Consider the following 24,099-nt stretch of genomic DNA (forward strand, 5'->3'; position numbering starts at 1 on the left):
CAAACATCGTGTGCATGTCATTTATGCCAGACATCTTTATTGGACAGCAGTCCCCCAGCTGAGCATGAGTCAGACATGATTCTGGACCTCAGGGCACTGAAAGTCCAGTGCAGAACATCACCAGGGGGACAGAAACTATAACAGCAAGCCAGCGAGCTCAGGACATCCCTAAGTGGGATGGGCGTGCAGGTGAAAGGTGGGCTTACGCTGCCAGGGCCACGTTCCAGGGACGATTCCATTTGGCTAACAAGCGTGTGACACACCATCTCCCCCCATCAGCGCCCTTCTCCCCTGGATGTGTCCAGAGCTCTGTGATTCACAAGTCAGCCACCCCTTCTTACGGTCCTACACGCCACACCATCGCCCTCTGGGCCAGGGCTCATTGCCTCCTTTTACAGATAAGAAAACTGAGCCCTGGGCTGGAGCAGCCAGCACAGGGTCTTGCAGCAAGCCAATGGGTTTATGCCAGGGCTTCTGACTTCTGGGGCTTTTACCCTCCGTCACAGCTGAACCCTGGCCTCTGTCTTGCAGGGACTGATGGGAAACGTGGGGGAACCCGGACTGAAAGGTGATAAGGTGATCTGAATACTCCCTTATTGCACTGTGTTTTATCTGCATGCGAATTCCCTCCGCCTCAGCGCTGCTGCTGGTTTCTCGCCAGGTCCACTCCCCTGCACTTTTCCTGCCTCCCCTCTGGCCCTCCCTAAATCTGTGCTCCCCAACTTCTTCCCTGTAACTCTGGGTGGGATTCAGGCAGACGGTTCTGGAAGCATGCGATCTTGGCAGACAGACTGGGGGCCTGGGGCTGTTGAAACTTGGGTTAGGGGTGAGTTAAGGCAGGTCTCCGAATTTGGGGAGCAAAGCTGAGGCTAGCGTCCAGGCTTTGAGGTCAAAGCCACAGGATACAGAGGGTGGGGATGAAGAGATGGGAGAAGTGGAGGTGAGATGCTGGGCCCCAGGGCAGGGACGATGGCATAGGAGGAAACAAATCCATATACACTGTCAAGATTGGAATTAGGAGCCCAATCCCAGGGTCTGAAAATGCAACAGAAAAGCCAGGACGGGCCTGGTCCCCTGACCCTGTGCCCCTGCGCCAGGGGTGGGCGCGGGGTGGCACCCTTGCCCTGTGTCTTCCACAGCTCCACTGCCGAGCCAACCCTGGGCCAAACCAGAGCTGGAGTTGGGTAGGTGGGACCCTGGGGCCCAGAGAGGAGCAGCACCTGGCCTGGGCCCTGCAGCATCCGAATGAAGAGACTCAGGGTGTAGGGGCCGTGCTCCTGTGCTTGGCTCTGTGGCTTTCTTCCTGCCCTCTCCTGCAGCCTCTTGACAAACCAGGCCCCCCAGAGGGAGTGTGGGAGAGCTTTTGGGCAGCATCCAAGTTTCCATAAGCCTGAGCAGATAAGAGCCGCTCACCTACCTGCTCTGGGGCCACGCTCCCTGCACCTGTCTTCAGATGACTCTGCTCCTCCTAAGTTCGAGGAACAGGAGCAGGGGCCAACACTGGCCCCCCTGTAAGTGTTCTACAGGCTTAGCTCGCCCATCCTCCACCCCTCTATGAGATGGGAAGCTTGCTGAGCACGCACAGCTGGTGTGTAGCGTCAGGATTCGAACTCCGGCACCTGCCAGCAGAGACCTCCACCCTGAAGCAGGACTGAGGTCAGAAGGGCAGAATCGATGAGGTCCTTAGAGGCCACCTCCTCCGGTGCCTACATGTCACAACTGGAGAAACAGACCCAAAGAGGAGAAGAGGTTCTTCAAAGGAAACTCAGTGCTCTGTAGGAGCCAGCCCAGAGCCTGGACTCCTAGAAAAACTAGAGCTGCTGGGCTGAAATGAGCATCCCGGGTTGTCCTACCCACCCCCACCCCTGGTGCCCAGCCGGGTGGTGCTCACCCCAGTCCTGTGTCTGTCTCCACCTCTCCTGTCTCCTTCCTCATGCCCAAGCCTCCAGCTGCCCCTCTCTCCACGCCCCCCACCCCACCCCTCCCCACTCAGCTTTGCCCTCTGGCTCTGCCCTGCTGGTTGCTAAGCCCCCTCTTCCACGGCCCACCCTCTGGAGATGTAGGGGCTTTCTGTTGGAGGCGGGGGCTTCCCCACAGCTACCTGTTTACCCCGTGGTTTGAGTCATCAGCACTCTGGAAATGTTGAAGTCATGGCCAAGGTGAAAGGAAGTGGGGGGGAATGGGAGTGTAGTCAGGGAACTTTTCATAGGCCCTGTGCAGAGCTGGCCTCCAGCTCACTGTTTCTTCAGGAACATGGAAATAAGCGAGTTATAGAGAACTCAGCTGGCTTGCTGACTGGTGCTGCCTGGGACATGGAGAGATGTAAAAGCCCTGAAAAAAAAAGGGGGGAGGAAATTATTTTCCTGCTCGCAGATCTCAGCAAAATCAAATAAGTCTTTAGAGTTGAAAAAAGAAAGAAAAGAAAAAGAAATCTCTTTTCTGCTTCTTTGGTTAGAATAGGGTCATAATATTTTGGGGAGCAGTGTTCTTATCAGCCCCTCCTCACTCCACTCCACCTTCTGGCCCTCCCCTGGGATGACAGAGCCACCCCTTCATGTTCCACGGTCATCTTGCCTAGAATCCCAGATTGTCATGAACCAGCCTGGCCTCAGTCCCGTTTGCCACCACCTGGCTCCCTCTCCCCCCATGGAGGTACATTCTGGAACCCAGGCTCCTGCTGCAGGCCCAGCTTTCTCCAGATCCCTTGTCCTGATTTCTTAGAGGCCTTTGAAAATTTTTTTAAAACCATCTTACTCCTTCTTTGGACATTAGAAAAAAAAAAAATGTTCCTAAGTTCCTAAAACTCTGGGATATTGTATAAGATTTTCCAAATTGGAAAAACCAAAGTAAGTTAAAAAAAAAAAAAAAAAACAACTTTTTTTAAATTAAAAAAAAAATTTCTGGCTTTTGTTCTACCAAGGAAGTTCTGTTGGATCATGGCCTTAGCTGCACAACATGAGTTCTCTAAGATTCTCCATTCTTCTTGGGTTTTTCTCCCCATCCATCCAGCTGCTGCCAAGGCTATGAATGTTTTCTGAGTCCTGGGGCCAACGTACCAACATGGAAAGCTGGAAAGGATAGGGCTGTGTGAGACGGTTCCAGCTCCAAGGAGAAACCTCCCAATTTGGTTCTGTGACAGCTCATTTACCAGGATGTGGTTGAGTACAGGGAGGGGGCAGAAGAGACCTCTGACGGCCAGAATCAGTGTCACCAAGTCCATGCAATGTGTCATCTGAAAAGGGAAACACCCAGACTTAACTGGAGACCAGTTTACTTGCTGTTTACACGTAGTCTTAATGAGCCAAGCTCTCTGGTTTCTCATCCTATGGCTGATTCAAAGCAGTTAATTAGATGTAGACCAAAACCGATTGCTGGCACAGAAACTCCCACGGAAGGACGACGGGGCAATTCACAGCCTGGCAGTGAAAAATATCAAGCAACAGATGCAAGCGCTCTGAACCCATGGTGGTACGGGGACGCTGTCCAAGCTGCACGCTCTTCCATGTGACGTCAGTTGATGATGAAGAGGTTAAAGGATCCAGACACGGTTCCTTTGACCCACGAGTGTCTGGTCTCCCGCCAAGGCCAGGCAACATGGGGCAGCTTAGCTTCTGTTAGTGGAGTGTTTAGCCACCTGAGCAACCCCAGGCAGACCTGCGGCTAAGCTGGCTCTGTCCCCCGAGGGGGCCCACCTTCCCCACCCAGGCTCCTCTGGGGCTGGGGGCTGTCCTTTTCTCTAACAAGGCTGCTGCTGGGTGGATTGACTTGGGGAACGGCCTCGGCAAAGCTGTACCTCGCCATTGGGTCTGGATGTGGGGGAGGCTTCCAGAACTCACCATCGTAACCTTCTTTGCTGGTGTGTATTTAGGGTGAACAAGGGGTTCCAGGTGTGTCAGGAGACGCCGGATTCCAAGGAGACAAGGTAACTCCTGCACATTCGCCCCCTGTCCCCCCGCCCTGCTCTTCTGTGGCTCTGGCTTCTTTCCCAGGGGCCGACATGGGCCGGGACCCACCTGGAATGTGGCATCCTTTCCCACCATCCTGGCTCCTCCATCTTCCATCCACCCTCTCATTGTCTCTTCTCTGGACTTCACAGTGGCCTCCTGATGTATTCCCAGGCCCCAGCTGTGTCCCTCCCAGCCTGTCTTCCTCACCGGCACAAAAGTGTGCTGAGGGCCCAGCTCTGCTCCATGCTCATCCACGGCTCCTCACTGCCCCAGACTGGAGTCCCAGCTCCTGGCCCCTGCACCTGGGCCAGCAGCGTGCAGGCCCCTCTGACATTCCTGCCCCCCACCCTTCCAGCCCTGAGCCCCAGCCTCACTGACCTCCTCACTGCACCAAGTGGGCACACATGGCTGCCTCGCTGGGCACACCCTCCGCCTCACCTGGGCACGGCCCAGCCCCACCCCAGAGCTCTGCGTGGATGCCATGTTCTCTACCTGCTCAGGAAGTCGTCGTGCCGCTCTCTGAGTGCCCCTCACCTGTGGCAGCACGTTTCTTCCCTGGCTGATGGAGACTGGTGCTCCTCCCACGGCCAGACAGCAGGTTCCCCAGAATAGGGCTCCCGGCTGGCCCAGAGCGGCTCAGGTCAGGGTCCTGCGCAGGACGGTGAACACTTAAAAAGATACGTCTGAGTGAGTGGCTGGCCGGGATGACGGAGGATCCCAGGCTGCCTGCCAGGCCGGCTCCTCTTTGCCTGTGTCCGGCACCATGTGGCCACATCTGGAGTTCTCCCAGCCAGTCAACGAGGCCCAGATGTTGGCCAGCTCTCCCTCTTCCTCTCCCCTCCCTCCTGGCTGGCCTGTCCTGACCCAGCCTCGATGTCTCTGGGTTGCGAGCCACCCAGGCCTGGCTGCCTCTGCAGCTGGGCCCCAGTCTCCAGACTTCCCCAGGCATCACGGGCGCAGCAGCAGTGCCTGCTCAGTGGCTCCAGAGTCCCGGGGTCCCGGATGACCTGGTGAGGACAGGAGCTGCCATTTCACCCTTGCATCCCTGGGTTCCAGCCTACAGGGCTGCCAAGCTGGAGCTTGCAAGCAGAGGGCTCATCCTCCCCCTAAAAGCGGGTATTGTCCAGGCCTCGGGCCAGCGGGGTGACCAAGCAGCTGTCCATCTGGCCATTTCTGGGCGTTGCTAACCCCAGTTCACTATGCATCTTTTTCAGGGGAGCCAGGGCTTGCAAGGGTTCCCTGGCGCACGGGGGAAGCCAGGGCCAGTGGTGAGTACCTTCTGCTTCTAGAGCCTCAGGCTCATAATGTCCAAATGGTCATGGAATGTGGCCAGAGATGCCTTTACATCCAGGACCTCATTTCCTCCCGCAGCAGCTCTGGGAGGCGAGTAAAGCAGAGTAGAAATGGAGACTCGCCCCTTTTACAGATGAGAACACTGAGGCCCAGAGGGACAGCAGTATACCCAGGCATCAGGCATTGGCAGAGCTCTGGTGAGAATCAGGGCTCCCAGTGTCTTGTAAATAATAGTAATGTTATCAACAATAGCAGTGGATGTCATTTATTTATTGAATGATCCCACTGGCGCTAACGGTAAAGAACCCGCCTGCCAGTACAGGAGACTTAAAGAGACATGGCTTTGATGCCTGGGTTGAGAAGATCCCCCGGAGGAGGGCATGGCAACCCACTCCAGTATTCTTGCCTGGAGAATCCCATGGACAGAGGAGCCTGGTGGGCTACAGTCCATAGGGTCGCAAAGAGTTGGATGTGACTGAAGCGACTTAGCACGCACTCACACATGCATCAGATCCTTCCTGTGCTGCGTCTCTTTGAAAGACTGTCCACAACCCCAGGAGTTAGAGAATTGTTATTGTTCCCATTTCACAGATGGGGAAAGTAAGGTTCAAAGGTGAAGCGACTTGCCCAGGATCCGGTGCCCAGGAAGAGTAGGAGTTGGGGCTTGAACAGTAACCCCTTGTAGTTGTCTGGGCAGATTTCACTTATATTCTCCTGAGTTTTCCAACCATCCCCAGCCTGGGGCCTAATACAAAGGATCCAGGAAAGGTGGACCCTTGCTTACCCCTGCCTCCCCTACAATCTCTTCTCTTCCACAGGGCAAAGTTGGAGACAAAGGATCCATTGGGTTTCCTGGGCCCCCGGGACCTGAGGTATTTAATGCTCTATTTCTCTGTTTCTGACTGTTACTGCGTGTCATCCTTGGGAAACCAAGGCTCAGAGACAGGGAGAGACTTGCCTGAGGTCACACAGCAATTGAAAGATGGGATTAGAAATTCCTAGAGCAGCAATCTTTCCTTTTCTTCCTTGGTTTCCTGCCTTCCCTGGGGGCTCACAAAGGCAGTGGGGCAGCAGCTGGCTTCAGACTCCCTCCCCAGCTCCATGGCCGCCTTTACGGTTTCCAGAAAGAAGCATCAGGAAAACCCTCTGAGCTGTGCTGCCTGGACCCTTCATGGGAGCTCCCCACATTGTCTACCCCTCTGAGCCCTGGAACTTTTCCAGCTGCATACAGCCACCCTGGAGAGGTGCAGAGCTCAGAGCTCACAGGTACAGGGAGCAAGAAACAAGAGTAAGATTCTGGTGTTGGAATGGAGAAGATGTCACGACAGATAGATTAAGCAATTAACATGGTAACTACAGCTGAGTCATTAGAACCTGAGAGTTTCTGACGCGTGTGATAATGAGCACAGGTCTGTTAAATGTCCGTCACTGGCATTTCTGTACAAAAGAGCGAGGCAGCTGGGCAGCTGAGGGAACTCCTCTTCCCGCTGCCCCGCTCCATGCCTCGCCCCCAGTACAGGGACCAGCTCTGGAGAACAGGGTGAGCAGTGTTGGGGGGACTAACAGGGTGAGCAGTGCTGGGGGGACTGTCGTCTGTCTTAGGGGGTCTAGGTCAGCCCTAGTCCCCACCCCACCCCTGTGCCACACCTCCCTGGCCTGGCGTCTTGCACACCCCTGAGGTCTTGGAGACAGAAGTCTGGTCCATCCTTCCAAAGACCACTCCTGGTACCGCCCAGATGGCTGAGGGAGTGTTTCCTAAAAGCCCCAGGTTCTACTTTCCACTGTGTTGACTTTGGCCTTGACACAGCCCTATCTTTAGACAAATGGACTTGGCCTCTCTTCCATGGCCCTGATTCCTTCCCCTGGTCACTGTGGAAAAAAACTTCTCTGAGAGGCCGGGTTTCCCAGCAGTCTGGCTAGTGCGGGTGGAAAGCCGGCTCCCTCGTTCTACTAGGCACTGCCTTGTGCCAGGGGGCTGCATCGCATCTTCAGGATGGGAGCTGGCTGAACGGCCACCACGGCCAGCGAGGGAGATACAGTCACCACCACCCTTTGCAGAGGAGGGAGCTGAGTGACTGAGCAGGGTGAGGGTGGCCTCCTCAGGGTCACCCTGCTACTTGTAGCAAAGAAGTTCTTCATTTTGCCCTTTGGCTCCCTCCCGGGTCCCTGGACAGCTCTGGGGTCTGCTCCCCCATCTTTGGGTTTTGTTTGGATTGGTGGACTCAGCATCCGGAAGATGGTTCTGCTCAGCCGAAGACAGAAGCCGACGAGCCTGTCGGCACCTTCCGGGGTCTTTGTCACCTTTCCGAGACCGTGGGTGCAGCTTCTACTCCCCAGCCCCTGAGTGAATCAGCTCTTTCCTTCATTAGTGGGTCCGATCTGTGTGACACCAGAATTTGATCAGCATCCTGGCCTCCTTCAAATCTCCCTGGAGACAAGCCCACCCCAAGCAGCCTTGTATTCCCAGGACCCAAAACCCTTTGGCCTATAGATTTTTTTATTGAGTGCTTACCAGATGCCAAATACCGAACTCAGCGGTGCACTCACCTTATTCTCTTCAAGCCTCAGAACAGCCTTGTTCGGTGATTTTTATAGTTAGCATTTTGGAGATGCAGAAGCCAGGGCCCTGGCAGGCTTAGAAACCTGCCTGGGGTCACACAGTGAGTCGGTGGCAGAATGGGACTTTGAGCCTCTCGATTTGAAGAAAAAGACGTGGGTCTTTGGCTTCCTGTGTTAACTCCAAATTCAAAACCAGACTTGCCTTCCCTAGTGAGAAGGGTGAGAGGATGGTGGAGCTGGAATCTAACAGGAGTTACCAAAACCTCAAAAGAGGAAGAAAATAAAGCCACTTACTAAGGTGAAGTCGGGGAGCATCCTGGCTTCAGGGACTCATATTCAAAGGCTTTGGTTTCTGGTCGGCAGGCACCTGAGGGAGTAGTGGGTCTGCCCTGAAAGCAAATGGGGTTCTAGGCTGAATTAACAGAGATATTATACCTAAAACAAGGGAGGGGATGTTCTTACACTGACTCTGCTGGTCAGTTCACGGATATCCTAGTGATCACAAACAGTGGAAGCTAAGCAATTGGAGGCAGCCAGACTGAGGGCCCCGGGGCCCCTGACTAGGGGCAGTTGAAGGGACAGAGAAGTCTGGTCCTTTCTGCTGGGGAAGAAAAGAGATTCTGCTCCACGTCCCAAAGAAGCTTCCACTGCAGTCATCTATCAGAATGGTCTGGGAGCGGTGAGCTTTCAGTGGTGGTGTGGGGCAGAGTCCAAGGATACGGTGGGGATTCTGCTTCTGATAGTTGCTGATACTTATGGATCAGTGCTTTTCTAGCCTTTCAAAGTCACAGCAAACCCAGAATATACAGGATCCCCACAATAAGGGATGGCACTCCTTGGAGCGGAAGACAGCTAGCTGTGAAGCCCTGGCTGCCCCACCCTAAGACTTGGGAAGGTCTGGATTAGAATGCCTTGTATGTGCTAGTTCCTACGCCAGGACCTTCCTGCACTCTCCTGCCTCATTTTCTCAGCACCTCTCTCAAGTGTAGGGGCTGATTCTTTGTTTTAGAACCGTGATAACTGACCTGCCCAGGGTCATCTCCCCTACAGGATGAGATGGAGACCCAGGTCGGTCCCCCTCCAAGACCTATAGTCTTCACATTTCCCTACGTAGTCCCCCTGGGTGACTCCAGCTCTCTGCTCCCTTTCAGGGATTCCCTGGAGACATTGGTCCCCCTGGGGACAACGGCCCAGAAGGCGTGAAGGTGAGTCCCTGCCCAGGAGAGCTCCAGCTGATGAGGCTGACCACTCTATGCAAACCACAGGCCTGATTCCAAGCCAGCGGGAGTCTTGGCAGCCTGTGGTGGAGACGGAGGTGCTGCCTCTGAGCCCACTCTCTGTTCCCTCTCACCAGGGTAAGCCTGGAGCTCGAGGCCTGCCAGGACCCCGTGGGCAGCTGGGGCCCGAGGTGAGACTGTCTGACCCTGCCTTCTGCCCATCCCCCCCAACCCCAGCCCCTAGCTTGCTCTTCCCTGGGTCCTGCAAACCTTAGCTGAGTTCCAGGGCCCCTTGGTCAGGAGACACAGGGCCCAGGGCCACCTCAGGCTTGCCCTCCAGTTCATCCTTTGTAGCTCTGCCCTGTGACCCTTCCAGGGTTCTCATCTGCCCTGGCCTGGCTGGCAGGTCACTCCCATCATGGCAACGCCATTGCCCTGGGGCTTCCTCTCTAGGAGCTACTGTCACTGCCTCTTCTCACAGTAGCACAGTTTATTGGGGTGCTGCTGTAGTAGGGAGGGCATCGTCAGCTTAGGGGAGGTCCTGACTCTCAAGGGGATAGACTATGTCAGCTCTCTGTGGTTAGTGGCAGGCAGCATCAGGATTCGAACCCGAGTCCGCTGAGCCCAAAGCTCCCTGCATGGACCCTGTGCTGTTTAACTTCTGGGCTCCTAGGAGCTGCCTGGGGCCTCCTGGGAGAATGACATGACTTATGCAGCTAGTAAGTGGCAGACTGAAGACTTGCTTACTGATTCTTCCGTGGTGAAGGGGATTGATGATTTCCTCGGGCCTGTCGGAGCACCAGCTGGAGGGCTGTTGGCCACCCCATGAGCTGGCCCCCGCTTTTTCCCATGTGCAAGGCCCTCCCCTGCACACTTTGGCTCAGGCCCCAGAGCTCCCATGACGCAGCCCTGGGGGAGGGTGCAGGAGGCCCCGACTCACCGCGACCACAGGCAGGCATCTGGCTGACATGGATCCCTTCTCGGGCTGGTTCTGGGTCTGGCGGGGTCCCAGTACTGGCCCTGTGAGCTGCCACGTGGGGCTGCTTTCCTGGAAGCTGGGGCAGGGGGGAGTGGGCTCTGGAGGGGGCCTCTTGGTTAGGCCTGGCATGCCAGAGGGGCCAGTCTGGAAGCTCCCTGAGCCTACGGGAGGGCCTGAGGCATCTCCATGGGCGGGAAGTGGGCAGGAGGGAGGGAGGGAAAGATGGCACCAGCCTGTGCTCCCGTTGACGCTCACATTACAGCATTATCACTGAAGCAGACCCTCAATATGCCCACCACTTGCTCACATTTCCATTGATTCATTTGTCCACTCATTCACTCCTCCATTTGTTACCCTCTCTCAAGCCCTCCTCCCTGCCTTCCCAAACCACATACCCACTAGACCCTGGGCACACCCATCCTGAGTGATGTTGGGTTTGTAGTGTCAAAAAAGAAATCATGGCTGTCCTCCAGGAACTCAGGTTACTCATCAGTGGGTTTTTTTGTTTTGTTTGTTAGTTTTTGTAAACATAATCACAATAGTAAAAGATGTTTATCAGTTTTCACAATCAATAGCCAGACCAAAAAAAAGATAATTACATTTGCAAGTCATAATGGGGCTTCCCTGGTTGCTCAGACAGTTAAGAATCTGCCTGCAATGCAGGAGACTTGGGTTTGATCCCTGGGTTGGGAAGATCCCCTGGAGAAGGAAATGGCAACCCATTCAAGTATTCTTGCTGGGGAAATCCCATGGAGAGAGGAGCCTGGTGAGCTACAGTCCATGGGGTTGCCAAGAGTTGGACACTACTGAGTGACTAACTCTAACTCATGGGAACATGATTAACCTAACAATATAAAATAATGACATACAATTTGGAGGGTCAAGCAGAGTGGTACTCATCAGCGTTTAAGATGATACTCTCTGCTCCGCACCATTTTACAGATGGGGAAACTGAGGCATGGTGCGGCTAACGTCTGCCACCGAGGAAACGGCAGAGCCTGGAGCAGAGCCCGTATCTTTGAGCTGCAGTCTGGGGCTCTGCTCAAACAGCATATGATCGGGTTTGGGTTTCCTGACCAGCACCACTGCCAACCAGACTGACCACATTCACGTGACGGGGGAGCCCCATTCCCCCAGAAGCCCACGTGTGGTCTGGCCTCTAGGCCTCTGCCCTGGGTGGGAACAGGCCGGGGGCCCAGGTGTCCCATTTCTCGGCCAGGGAGGGCTCTCCTGTGCCCACCCCTTGCCCTCCTGACAGGTCAAGTTCTCCAAGACTCCCACTGAATTAACTTTCTCCTTTTTCTCCTCTCTCGTGTCTCCTGACCCTAGGGAGATGAGGGGCCCATGGGGCCACCAGGGGTCCCTGGCTTGGAGGTGAGTGTTGCTGGCCTGGGGGTGTGGGATTTGCTGGTGCTGAGCCAGCTGTGTGCAGGCGGGCATCATCTGGGTGGTGTTCTGGAGAGAAGTCGTCTATGAGAGCCTTGGGCCTGCCAGGGTGGGCGTGAGGACAGACCCCAGAGGAGAGAGATGAGAAGCAAGAAGCTGCTGTGCACCTACTGTGTGCGGGTGCACCGAGTCCATTCTCATTCCCTTGATTCTCCCTTGAGAGAGGCACTGCCTTTCTTGGTATCATTCAAGGCCCTCAGGCTCAAAGAGCATACATAGCCCAGGCAACTTCCCTGGTGATCTGGTGGTTGAGAATCCGCCTTCTTACGGAGGGGATACGGGTTCCATCCCTGGTCAGGGAACTGAAATCCAAGATGCCAAGGGGCACCGAAGCCCGTACACCACAACTAAGACCCGTCACAGTCAGAAAAAATGGTAAAAAACTTAGCCCAGAATCTCACAGCCAGGAAGCCAGGATACCCTCCCCGGAATCTGAATCTGACTTCTCTCTACTGCTTCAAGTGGCCTTCCAGAAGGAAGGTGTATGCCCAGCCACCTTCAGTCTCAATTGCATAAATTGGCAGTTTGTAGATATTTTTGGTCTTGGGACCTTTTGACATCCTTGGAAATGACTGAGGATCTTGAATGCTTTTCTTTACATGGGTTACATCTATCGACATGAGTACTTAAAACCAAGAAATTTTAAATGCTTTTAACAATTCATTCAAGATTAACGACCAACTCTTTTCATGTTAACAAAAATAATAGTTTTACCCCTCCCCCCCGCCAAAGCTATATTTTCCAAAGCAAAAATCATCTAATGAAAAGAGTGGCATTGTTTTACCGTTTTTTGCAGATCTCTTTAATGTCTGGCTTAATAGGAGTCAGCTGGATTCTCCAGTCTGCCTCTGAGCTCCATCTATGGATAAAACCACGTGCCATGTAGTCTCTGGAAAACTCCACTTGCATTCATGAAAATGAGTGACACAGGCAAATGACATCTTAATATTCTTATGAAAATAGTTTTGACCTTGTGAATTTCCTGTGAAAGGGTCTCAGGGTCCCCCAGAGGGCCCCGGGGCAACAGTTTGAGAACCACTGGCATAAACTCTCCATGCCCCTGTGTCCTTTATCTTCTGTTCCAGCCCCTTCCTTTTCCTCACTCCTTGAAAGCAGTTTTCTTCATTCCCATTAACAAACAAACCAGCCTGGGAGAGGCTTCCCAAGGTCACACAGCTGACCACTCTCCCTGACTCCCCAAGGACAGCTGCCAGCCTGGTGACTTCGGGGCCTGGCTTTTCTCACTCACTTCTCCCTGTTGCAGGGTCAACCAGGCAGGAAGGGGTTTCCTGGAAGACCTGGCCCGGATGGCTTGAAGGTGAGGGGACCTGGAAGTGACGTGGCAGGAAGGGGGAGGAGGGAACACCAGGGGAGGAGAAGAGAGAGGGGGAGCCAACCGATGAGGCCCTAGGATGACCCCTGAATCCCTGACCTGTTGTGAAAAGCGGAGGAGATGGTCTGCATTTATCATAAAGTGTGTATGAGTAACAGGAAAACGTGGACAGAATCTCAGTGTCCACCAGGGGACCAGTGTTCAAGTCATGGGGCACAGCGTAGCCACCAAAGACGGTGTGCTGGGAGGATTGACCAGACGGGAAGGTGTCCGTGTGTGGCAGGGGTGATGGTGGGCACGTGCGAAGCAGGTCACGCAGTGGAACGGTGCAGCAGGAGCCCATGGACGGGGCTGGCTGGACCGCGTCCCTGAAGGCTCAGAGCAAAGCCTGGAGCGTGGACAGGGGTTAGCTCTGGGTAGTGGGATTATCGGAGATTTCCATTTCCCTCTCTGGGCTTCTGTATTTTCCCCATCATCTCCCATAAATATGCATTTCACTTATTAACAGTTTTTTTTGAAGTTATCAAAATGAAAAAGAACTGGCCCCAGTAGGAGATTGTGTTCCTCAACACATGGGCAGCTTAATACCTTTCCAGGGACTCCCTTTGAAGGCTGGATTTCCCTGGCCATCCTGGGCAGGGATCGCTGGGCCGAGTTGACAGCTGGGCAAGCACACAGAGGGTTAGGGTGGAACTGTGGGGGCCAGGCCGTCCAAGTGCCCTCCTCTCAGGAGAAATGGCCCCCGAGTCTGTGTCTGTCTGGCTCCTCTGGGGGTCTCAAGCCTGAGGTCTGGGGGCAGACCTGGAGGGAAGGCTAAGGTTTGAGCCGGGATCGCCCCATCCATTCGTGAGCCCAACTCCTGGCCAGTCCGAGCCCACGTCCTGCCCTCTGAGGCCTGGGCCTTTCTCCCTCAGATACCAGCTGGGTTTCTGTGGTGGGAGCAGTGACAGGGCCCTGGGCAGATCTGTCCCACGGTTCTGCTTGCCAGGGCGGCTGTGGCTGCAGAAGGAGTGGGAGTCACCCCAGCGTGGGGTAAAGCCAGCAGACAAGATCTCGAATGGCCACCTAGTGTGAGGGCTCGGGGATTCCCAGGTGGTGCTAGTGGGAAAGAACCCGCCTGTCAGTCCAGGAGTCATGAGAGACGAGGGTCTGATCCTTGGGAATATCCCCTGGAGGAGGAAACGGCAACCCACTCCAGTATTCTTGCCTGGAGAATCCCATGGACAGAGAAGCCTGGTGGGCTACGGTCCACGGGGTCACAGTTGGACATGATGGAGGTGACGTAGGACACAGCGCATGTGAGAGCTTGGAGGCAAATGAGTTTGGTTTTACTTATTTATGAGTGGGGACACCGAGCCCAGAGCAGAGACGAGACTGCTCCGTGTCACTTGTGAGCTGATGGCAGATCTCTGGGAGTCCAGCACCCTGATTCCCCAGCTCCCCGCTCATCCTGGTGCAGCAGGGCATCTCCATCAGTCAGACCCAAGTTCCAGTGCTCGCCCTACTTCCAGCTCGCTGTGTGACCTCAGCAGGTCACTTCACCTCTGTGAGCTTCAGTTTCCGTCTTCTGCTGAATGCCGTGGGTTGATGGGGGTCCCAGGTGAGATATAGACCCCATGCCAGGTAACCTGCCCAGGGCCACTCCAAAGGAATGATGACGAGGATCATCCCTGGGGCCAGAGGAGGTTTTGTCCCAGTGTCCCTTGTCCCTACCATCTGTTTGAAGTTTCCAAGGCCAGACTGCAGTTGAGTTTCTTGGTTCCTCCCCACCAGAGGGGCCTAAGGCCAGTTGACCCAGGTGTCTCCTGGGAGGCCTGGACTCCAGCCACCCATTCCCAAGTGACCCTCCTCTGTTTCTCTGCAGGGCGAGCCAGGCGATGCTGGACGGCCGGGGCCTGTGGGTGAGCAGGTGAGTCACCGTCATCTTGGACCCTACTGGCTCGCTTTACTGAGGGCTTAGCTGTGGGAAGCGCGTACATGGACCTCATTCATCCCCAACCCCAGCTGGAGTGGTCGGGTTAGGGTTATCTAACCCTAAGCGGCTCATCTCCCCGCTTCACTGACATGGACAAACTCTGGCTCTCAGGGAGGTGAGGTCACTGCATGAGAAAGCCACGAATCTCAGTACCCACGGTTCCACAGCCTGACTCCGCAGATGTTCTGGGGGCATTCGCCCAAAAGACGTTACGTGACTCTGTTCCCAGAACGTGCAAAGTGGAAGAGCCCTTTCACAGTCACCACCCGTGCTCGATGTAATGGGAGGGCCGGAAGAGCAGAGAAGCAGAGTCGCGTGCCAGGGGCTCTCGGTCCAGGCATCCCTAAATTATAAAGAAAACAAAATTCACATCAGTGGCTCTGGCTATGCTGGAAGTCAGGCCAGGGTCTGAAGCGGAGAGGAGGTTGCACGTGATCACTGAAAAGGAAGTTGGAGAAACATAACCTTCAGTGTTGAGGTCCAGGGCCCTTGGCACTGGAGGCTGATGAGTGGATGACCGGCCTTAGTCCCTCCTCTGCAGCCTGGCGCCTCCTGAAAGCATAAGCTCTGGGCTCGTAGCTCAGGTCGGAAGGTAGCAGTCTCGTCCACTCCTTTAAAGAAGGACCCCATCCTCTGAACCCAGCAAGGGGCTGCCTTGGGCTGGAAGGGGAATGATGCTGGGGACCCAGAAGAATTTGTCTCTCCCAAGAAACGCCATCAATGCCGTGAGAGTCACGCACACGAGGAGCTTCCTCACCAGGCCTACAACATCTGTTGGGGGGAAGAAAGGAATTAAAGCAAGGGGAGGACTGGATTTTTGAAACCTTTCCAGTGTCATTCGAGCACATTCTGTGGGAAGCCCGGGAGTTTGGAAGGGCTGCCGCGGCCTGGATGTATTTCCTGATTGGAAAAAAAAGGCAATACGTTCAGCAAATTTAATTTCATAGTTATGCTCATGGTAGGGCCCTTGGGAAATAGATACTTGGAATCCTAGGATGGTAGAGCACAAAGCTTCCTCTGAAATCCCTCTATCCTGGAGTTCTAACCTTTTATTTTGTTCCTTAGACCCTTTTGGCAGGCTGGAGAAGATCATAGACCCCTTCTCAGAATTTGTTGTTCAGTCACTAAGTTGTGTTCGACTCTTTGCGACTGCGTGGACTGCAGCACGCCAGGCTCCCCTGTCCTTTCTTGTCTACCGGGGTTTGATCAAATTCATGTCCATTGAGTCGGTGATGCTATCTAGCCATCTCAGAATAGAGAACTTCTTTAAATGACAAAATACAAAACAAAAGACTACGAAGGAAATGAATTATATTGAAATACAAACGTGAGATTATGTTAAATTGTGATCTCCTCAAAGATTTGCTTCTTTATTCTTGCCTTGAATAACGAGATCTAATGGCAGGTCCGATAATGACCTCAATTTTGAAGTGGTGACCGGTCTCACCGATACACTTGGAGCTCTCTGCAGCAGTGACTGTAATGTGACGTGTAAAGATCTGTGACTGTTACCAGTGCTGTAGATATGTTGCCTACATGCCTTAAGCTCATGTTTGAGGGGAGTGCTCAGCTTCAACTAGAGGCTGGCGAAAATGACAGCTGTAGTTTTTCCCTCAAGTTCACGGACCCCTGAAATGCATCCATGGAGCCTTACAGGGACCCCAGATTGAGAACCCCTGGATCTTCCTCAATCACACTAACAAGTGTGGGATTTAGGGAGAGGAATGGCTCAGTGGATAAAGAATCCGCCTGCAATACAGGAGATACAGGAGAAGAGGGTTCAGTCTCTGGGTAGTAAAGATCCCCTGGAGGAGGAAATGACAACCCACTCCAGTATTTTTAGAGAATCCCATGGACAGAGGAGCCTGGAGGGCTACAGTCCAAAGGGTCACAAAGAGTCGGATGTGACTGAGTGACTAAGCAAGAACACACACACACACACACACACACACACACACACACAGGTTTAACTTAGATGACCAAGCAAAGGAATGGGCAGGAGGTGTGGGAACCTGGCCTGAGGCGACCACAGGCACACTCGTTCAGTAGAGACCTCAGCTAGCTGCCCAGTCAGCTGAGCAGGGAAGACAGAGACCTTTCTGAGTTGTGAAACAGGGCTGGAGCTGAGCCTGCTGTTCCTCAGGCCTTTCCCGTTCATGGCAGAGTCGAGGATCCCTGGGAAGAGTAGAAGGACCTCCTTATAGTCACAGTATCTGCTACATTTATCAGGCCCCTGTTAGGAACCAGGCTGTGTGCCAAACGCTTTCCATACCATCCCAGCAGTTCCCTGGCAATCCTATGGCAGTATGTACTACTATCCCCATTTTGCAAATGAGGAAACCAAGGCTCTGAGAAGTTAAGTGCTTAGACCGTGATCTCCCAGGGAGTGCCATCGCTCTCAGAGCCCAGGTTGACACTCAGGCCTGCTGGGTTCCCATGACCTGCCCCGAAGACACTAAAAACCCTTGACCTCCTGAGTCCTTGTGGGTTTTTTTAACAGAGTGCAGCCAGCCTGCTGGGCCCTGTCCTAGGTGCTGGGCGCACAAAGATATTTACAAATCATGGGTCTTACCTTTAAGAAGCTCTGTCCAGGGTGAAGCCAGGCATCTCAACACCTAAGCCTGAGATGTCTAGTCCAGCAGAGCATCCATGACTGTCTGGTTCCCAGTTGCTTCCCCCAGCAACCAGCAGAAGGTCATGAGAGCAGGGAGGGAGGGAGAAAAGCTCCCACAGTCAACAACAGGCCTTTATCTGTAGGCTGTGTGAGGACAGGCCAGCTTGCTCCCCAACCCAGGGGACTCGGATCCCACCCATGCAGTGTCTGCTGTAGGTGACAATACCGCCCCCTGCCCCATGCCAGCCAAGAGGAGCCAGCTGTGCCCACAGCTGTCGGGGCTGCTGCTCCACCAGGCCCATCAGGTGGAAGCCCTGGGCCTCGGGGGCAGGCTTCCCTGGACCAGCCTCAGCTCCATCCGTGGGACAGGGTGCCAGGATGTTCTGGAACAGTGCCCCCAGTGGGGAGGGGGGCCTGTCCTGGGGTGGGGGCAGGGAATGGGGCACTTGCTGTATGGTCCTTATTCATTAGGATTTGGTGGGGGGGGCAGGGGTGGGCTTCTTATTTGAAGTTTATGACCTGCCTGCCTTTCAGGACCCAACAACTCATAAATTTAAAGTAGCTATGAAATTTCTGTTTCTCTGGGCCAGTCAGGCAGGGGCTTTTTAACAGAGCAGTTTTTATTCCCTTTACTCAGTGTCCTCTAAACGTCTGACTGCTCCCTTGTGGGGAGCTCAGGCCTCTGTCTTAACCCTGTGGCCTTTTAAAATAAATTAGAATAGGATGGGAGGGAAGTACCATTTATAGAGTGCCTACATGTGCCATGCATTATCACCAATACTCAGAACAACCCCGGGAGGAAGGGTAAACCATTTCTTGTAAGTTCTCTCACTCTGCACATGAGGTTTAGAGGCTCTGCAGTTTCCCCAGGGTCCACAAGTCTAAAGGCTGAATGGTGATGATGTAGATAAAGTGTCAGTTACAGGGCTCAGCCCGTCGTAAGTGACAGCTGTTGTTATTAATATTGCTATCACCTTGAAAGTAGGTGTCCGACTCTTTGCGGCCCCATGGACTGTAGTCCACCAGTCTCCTCTGTCCATGTAATTCTCCAGGCAAGAATACTGGAATGGGTTGCCATTCCCTTCTCCAGGGGATCATCTTGACCCAGGGGTCAAACCCATGTTTCCTGCATTGCAGGCGGATTGGATTCTTTACTGTCTGAGTCACTAGGGGACCCCCTATCACCTTGAACATGAGCTAAGTAATTTTTAAAGTAGGTTGTTGCAAAAGACAAATACTTGGTCATTTTCTCTGACTTATTAGCTGTGATCTCATACCTTGAACCTCATCCCTCTCATGTCATACTTCAACCCTGAAGGGACTCTGAACCCAGGGAAACAGGCCCCCGGCCGTATGGTGATGGGGTTAAAGTGCCAGGGAGACCTGTGCCCTGCTCATGGCCACGTGCGTTGGAGTGACAGGTGCATGGGCTTTGGGGCCACCCAGACCAGCGTTGCATTCTAGGCTGCAGTTGCAGGACACACACAGTCCTGGTCTGAGCTGACACTTTAAGACTGTCTCTGAACCTTGCAGAGCTGACCCTTGGGAATCTGGTGCCTTTTCTTCCCTCTAGTTGCCTGGCCAGCTTCACTGCCCTAGTGAACAATTTCCGATCTGCTTCTGATCAGGTTTTAAGGTCTCATTTTTTTCTGGATATGGTTTGGGGACAGGGAGCAAATTTTATGGGACCAATTCACTCATCCCTCGGTCTTCCCTAATTCTCCCAGAAACTCTTGGCTGCAAACCTGGGATCTTCGAAAACAACTTTTGCAAGCCTTGTACCACACTAGACCTCCATCTGCTGGAATTTTCCTGAAGAGAGTAGGGTCTGGACTGACAATTGTCTGACTCCCTCCTCTAACTAAGCCCTTCATCCTTGCTGAGTGTGAGCGAGTTGCCTGCTCTGGGCAGCGAGCGAAGCCTACAGCCGCCTAGAAGAGCCTTGGAACACAGGGGCCAGTTATCACCCAGTGAAGTTAAAAAGAGCAACAGGAACTACAGTGTGTGTGCCCTTTCAGAAATGAGAGGAAGCCTTTCACAGGACAGTAAAAGGGCTCCCACTTCCCAGATTACAATCAGGGCTTTTGGCAGAGGCTGTTAGGGTGTTTCTATTCCAGCCAACAGGTTTGTTTCTCTCTTTGAAACAACCCCAGAACCCCAAAAGATGGGGACAGATTTCTCACAAGCACCGCTTTTCCCAGCACCACTTAAGGACCTTGCCCCTGCTCCCCCGCCGACTCCCCCATCCCATCCCCTCCCCACACGTGGCCGCCTCCCAGCTTCTGGCGAGGAAAGAATGTGTGGTGCTCCCAGGGATGCTGGCAGCGGCCCCACCGCTTGGCTCCGAAATCAGAACCATCTGGTGGAGTGAAGGAAGTCAGGATGGTGCCCAGAGAGACAGCTTTCTCCTTGGTGGCAGCCCCACGCCAGCTGGGTCACCGGGCATGGGGCGGGAGACATGGGGAGACGGCCCCAGTGCAAGAGAGACTTGGGCCAGGTGTCTTTGAAACTCAGTCCATCCCTGAATTCATGTTGCTTCTTTCTTTCTCTTGCTTTTGTACATGTTTCTTCCAGGGACTTCTGGGATTCATTGGTCTGGTCGGAGAGCCAGGAATCATGGGAGAAAAGGTAAGTCACGTTGGAGGGAATATCTAAGCGATAGAGCTTGTGTTTTGAAATGTTAGAAAGGTGAAGGGGCCAGTCGCCCTGGGGGTTTCAGACCTCTCTCCCTGGCCTTTCCTCCTTTCCCTGGCCTTCCAGACCCTCAAAGAACCATTGTCACTTGTTCCAGCACTTCCTGGGGCTTCGACCCTGCCCTCTGGCCAGTACCCCAAGTGCAGCCAGATGTCTGGGAGAGTTATCCCTGTGGTCTGGGCTGCTCACGGCTGTAAACTGACACTGCACGCGGGCAGGCAACAGGGGGAGACAGAGATTTACCTTTTAAAAAAGCATCCCAGTGCTTTAAGTTGCCTTATGAATGCCAGCAGGTGTGTTTTACAGACCAGATAACCAAGGCTCCAGTGGGGGAGGTGACTTGCTCAAGGTCACCCGGATGGGAAGTGGCAGAGCTGGGATTCGAACTACATTAAGTGCCCATGGCCACACTTTGCTGGGCGTCTTCGCTTCTGATGACTCTGGGTGATGTGGCCACAGATCTTGGACAAGGCTTTGTCCCTCTCTAGTCCCCGGAGGGCACTCTGCACCTGTCCCCACAGAGCCGCCCACTGCCGTGACCTCCCTGAATTGCTGTCTCCATCACAGGGTGACCGGGGCATGATGGGACCCCCAGGCGCGCCCGGACCCAAGGGGTCGATGGTAAGGAGCAGTCTGCATCCCCTTGCCCTCTCCTGTCCCAGCCACGGTGACAGCTCTGCTGTCGTCTGCCTGCCTCTGAGAACCCCAGGCCTTCACAATGACCAGCTCCTTCCTCCTGGAGCCTGGCTGCTGCCCGCATAGCCCTGGGCTGGGTCTGAGCTGGCCGAGGCAGGATTGCAAATGGAAGAGGAAGCTTCCAGAACTGATTCCTCCTTGTTCATCTCTTTCTTGGTAGGGCCATCCTGGAATCCCAGGTGTGGTGGGAAACCCGGGAGAGCCTGGACCTCCGGTAAGCAAAGCCTTCGTGTTCGCTGAGCTCAGACTTAACTGTTGCATCATGGTGGAGTCTAGGTCTCAACACCAGGCAGACCTGGGTCAAATCCCAGCTTCCCGCTATGTTGCCAGAGCAGATCGTTCAACTTCTGTGTGCCTGAACTGTGCTTATCTGAAAAAATAGATAAAATAATCTTGGTCATGATAGTGCGAGCACGTAGGTGAAATGAAACCAGGCAGCTAATGTTCATTACGTAGGGACAGTCATTGCAAGGGAGTGTCGTGGGCATTAGCACTGCTGTTGCTCTCTTCATTCACTCGGGAAGTACCGTGTCACATGTCCATTCCAGGAAGTGCCATCAACAGGGCAGAAAGCTGTCCTTCCCCTTTAGGAGCTCGTCTTGTGGCGTGGGGAAAGAGAAGGCGGTAGATAAGTGACCACTGCTTTGGAGAAAGCAGGGGAGAAGATGGGAAATGCTGGGACAAGTGGGCGGAGGGTCCAAGGATGCAGGGGTTCTGGGCTTCTCGTGATGACTGAAGTATCAGGGATGTTCTTGAGGATCCCAGGGCAGGGAGGGGTGGGAGAGGCAGTGCTGGGTGCTGAGGAGGAATACAGAGCGCTAGCCCAGGGGCAGGAAGCCTGGATACTAAGCATCATCCAGAGATCGAGGTTCCAGGCAGCAGGTGGCCCTGCCAGTCCGCTATAGCTTCTTTTTTTTTTTTAATTTAGCCCTGCCAAGTCTTAGTTGTAGCCTGTGGGATCTTTAGTTGCAGCCTGCACACTCTTGGTTGCGGCGTGTGGGATCTAGCTTCCTGACCAGGGACTGAACCCAGGCCCCCTGCACTGACAGCCACTGGACCACGAGGAAAGTCTCCACAATTTTGATGAGGGGGAAGCTCACAGTGCGCAGCTGGGATCAAAAGCCAGCGCTCTGGGCTCTTGATGGCATGGTTTCCACCTGTTTGTGAGAAGGAGGGAAAAAGTTACATCTGGCCTGGGGCTGGAGAGACTGGTTGGCAGACTGAGGCCTTCATCTGAGGGTCCTAGCCCATCCAGCCCAAAGGCTGCTGGCCCACCTTCCTTCCCAGTGCTCAGAGGACCCGAGGACCAGGCCCCAGCAGATGCTCCTGGAGATGGTGTGCTTGGAGTTCGGGAGTGTGGGAGGTGCTCAGGGCAGGGCCAAAGTCAGAGAACAGGATGCTGGGGCTCTATCATCTAATCCCAGCGGTGTCCCTGGGTCTGGACCTCCCTGAGCCTCAGTCTGCCCATCTGTCCAACGGGAGCAGGAAAGTCTGAAAAGAATTGATGGGGCAAAAAGGAAGGCCAGAAGGAGACGAGAAAACAGCAGGGCCTTCAGGCCAATGCATAGAAAGAAGCAGCAGGCCTCCTCTGCGTTCCCTGCCTCCATGGCTCTCTGGCCCCTCCCCCATCCCATTTCTTCAGTGCTTCCATCTGTTCAATGGGTTGGCTCTGACTTAGTGAGATCAGACAGTGAGTTGCTGCCTTCAGATCCCAAGGTTGCCACTGACCTTCCTCTGTTACAGTATGGGGCTGGACACTTGGGTCTCTTTGGACAGCCAGCTGTCCCTAGTGCCACTGGGGAACCATGATGGCATGGAGGTCCAGAAAGCTTTAGAATTAGACACTTTGAGTCAAATCCTGGCTCCCTCTTTGTTAGCTGTGTGATTGTTGGCAACATTTATAGCATCTCTGAGCCTCAGTTTCCCCACCTGTGAGTCGGCATAATACCACATTTATGATGAGACTGTGGTGAGACATAAATGATACCACACGTGGTGTAATGTTTAGCAAACTACCTGAATATAGCAAGTGCTTAATGAATGGGAACAATAGTAAGTGAAATGGCTCAGTTGTGTCCGACTCTTTGCAACCCCATGGACTGTAGCCTACCACGCTTCTCCGTCCATGGGATTTTCCAGGCAAGACTACTGGAGTGGGTTGCCATTTCCTTCTCCAAGGGATCTTCCCCACCCAGGGTTCAAACCTGGGTCTCCCGCATTGTAGGCAGATGCTTTATCGTCTGAGCCACCAGGAAAGTCAGGTACAATAGTAAGTACTACCTCTGTTTGTTAGATATGATAATTTCTACTATTATCAGTAAGACTGTGAAACTGACATTTCTGATAATACTGTTCATAGCTGATTGGCACTTTTCACTTTTCCAAGCTCTGTAACATCCATGTTCTCTTACAGTCCACTGAGGTCAGCCAGGGTCACTGCCTCCATTATTTGGAGAGGGACCAGTCAGGCCCTGGGTCCCTCAGTTTCTGACCTCTCCCCTCTTTGAGAGAGCTGACAGCAACCCTTAACTGAAGACCTCCAAGTCATTTCCTCTTCCTGGCAACTATAGAAGGCAAAAACTCTCTTATACCCATTTTATAGATGATGAAACTGAGGCCCAGAGAGTGTAAGCCACTTGCAAAAGGTCACAAAATTAGTAAGTGGCAGAGTCGGGATTTGAACCTAGTTCTCTGGTGGAACAGTCTGCTCTTTTAAGCACCCTACTGCCTCTGAGTTAAGACTTGGCTCCTGAAATTTCCCAGTGACGCAATTGCATGCCTTCTGCAGTCTGCGATCCCTCCATAAAATGGTCCGTGGTTCTCACCCAGTCTTCATGTTCTTCATCATCTGGAAGTCCAGTCTCTCATTTTATGGGGCCAAGCCTGGGTCCACACCCTGCTTGCTCTGCTGACAAGGGGTCTGGTTGGCATCCAGCCCTCACCTTGGCTCTTTAGCAGTTGGAGGGTCTGCACCCCTCAAGGCCTGGGAAAGAGAGCAGAAAGAAGAGTTTTTCCTGAGGCCCCAAACTGAGCTGGGCCTCTCCCTGGTATTCAGTGTGGGGGATGAGGCCACCTCTTCTTGGAAAGGGAGCACGCCCAGTCTAAGAATCGCCGCTTGAGCTGGGAGGCTCTTGCAGCTGTTGGAGGGGTCCTTGGCCTGCCTGGGGTGAAGAGGCAGCCTGACAGCCTGACATGTGTAGCTGGGCCTGGAACCTTGGAGGCGCTGGGGGCAGGGAGGAACCAGGCAGTGAGGTGGCCTGCTTCCTCTCTTCACCCTCCATCCCTCCCTTCCTATCCTGTCTTCTCCAATCCTTCCCAAAATCCTTGTCATCAGCCTGTTCTGGGC

The 24,099-nt window shown here is 53.8% G+C and overlaps 1 protein-coding gene and 1 long non-coding RNA gene across 7 annotated transcripts in view; one reads left to right on the forward strand and one right to left on the reverse strand.

The window, feature by feature from the left end:
* COL27A1 (collagen type XXVII alpha 1 chain) overlaps positions 1-24,099 on the forward strand; it is a 153,205-nt gene that overhangs the window by 75,486 nt on the left and 53,620 nt on the right. For all 6 annotated transcript variants that reach the window (XM_086413851.1, XM_086413850.1, XM_086413852.1 and 3 more), the window contains 12 exons: positions 532-576; positions 3,869-3,922; positions 5,162-5,215; positions 6,059-6,112; positions 8,951-9,004; positions 9,154-9,207; positions 11,325-11,369; positions 12,706-12,759; positions 14,639-14,683; positions 19,938-19,991; positions 20,625-20,678; positions 20,914-20,967. In XM_086413851.1, the coding sequence (XP_086269977.1) occupies positions 532-576; positions 3,869-3,922; positions 5,162-5,215; positions 6,059-6,112; positions 8,951-9,004; positions 9,154-9,207; positions 11,325-11,369; positions 12,706-12,759; positions 14,639-14,683; positions 19,938-19,991; positions 20,625-20,678; positions 20,914-20,967 (621 nt within the window). The remainder of the gene's footprint in view (positions 1-531; positions 577-3,868; positions 3,923-5,161; positions 5,216-6,058; positions 6,113-8,950; positions 9,005-9,153; positions 9,208-11,324; positions 11,370-12,705; positions 12,760-14,638; positions 14,684-19,937; positions 19,992-20,624; positions 20,679-20,913; positions 20,968-24,099) is intronic.
* Positions 18-3,232, reverse strand: LOC147367852 (uncharacterized). Its single transcript, XR_015168746.1, has 3 exons — positions 3,057-3,232; positions 2,102-2,331; positions 18-1,719 (listed from the first exon to the last, which is right to left on the reverse strand). It is a non-coding gene; the product is annotated as an uncharacterized LOC147367852 (long non-coding RNA).

Source organism: Bos grunniens, chromosome 8 (genome assembly GCF_055505025.1).
Source record: "Bos grunniens cultivar Pamir isolate PY7600 chromosome 8, Bosgru_T2T1.0, whole genome shotgun sequence".
Classification (NCBI taxonomy): domain Eukaryota; kingdom Metazoa; phylum Chordata; class Mammalia; order Artiodactyla; family Bovidae; genus Bos; species Bos grunniens.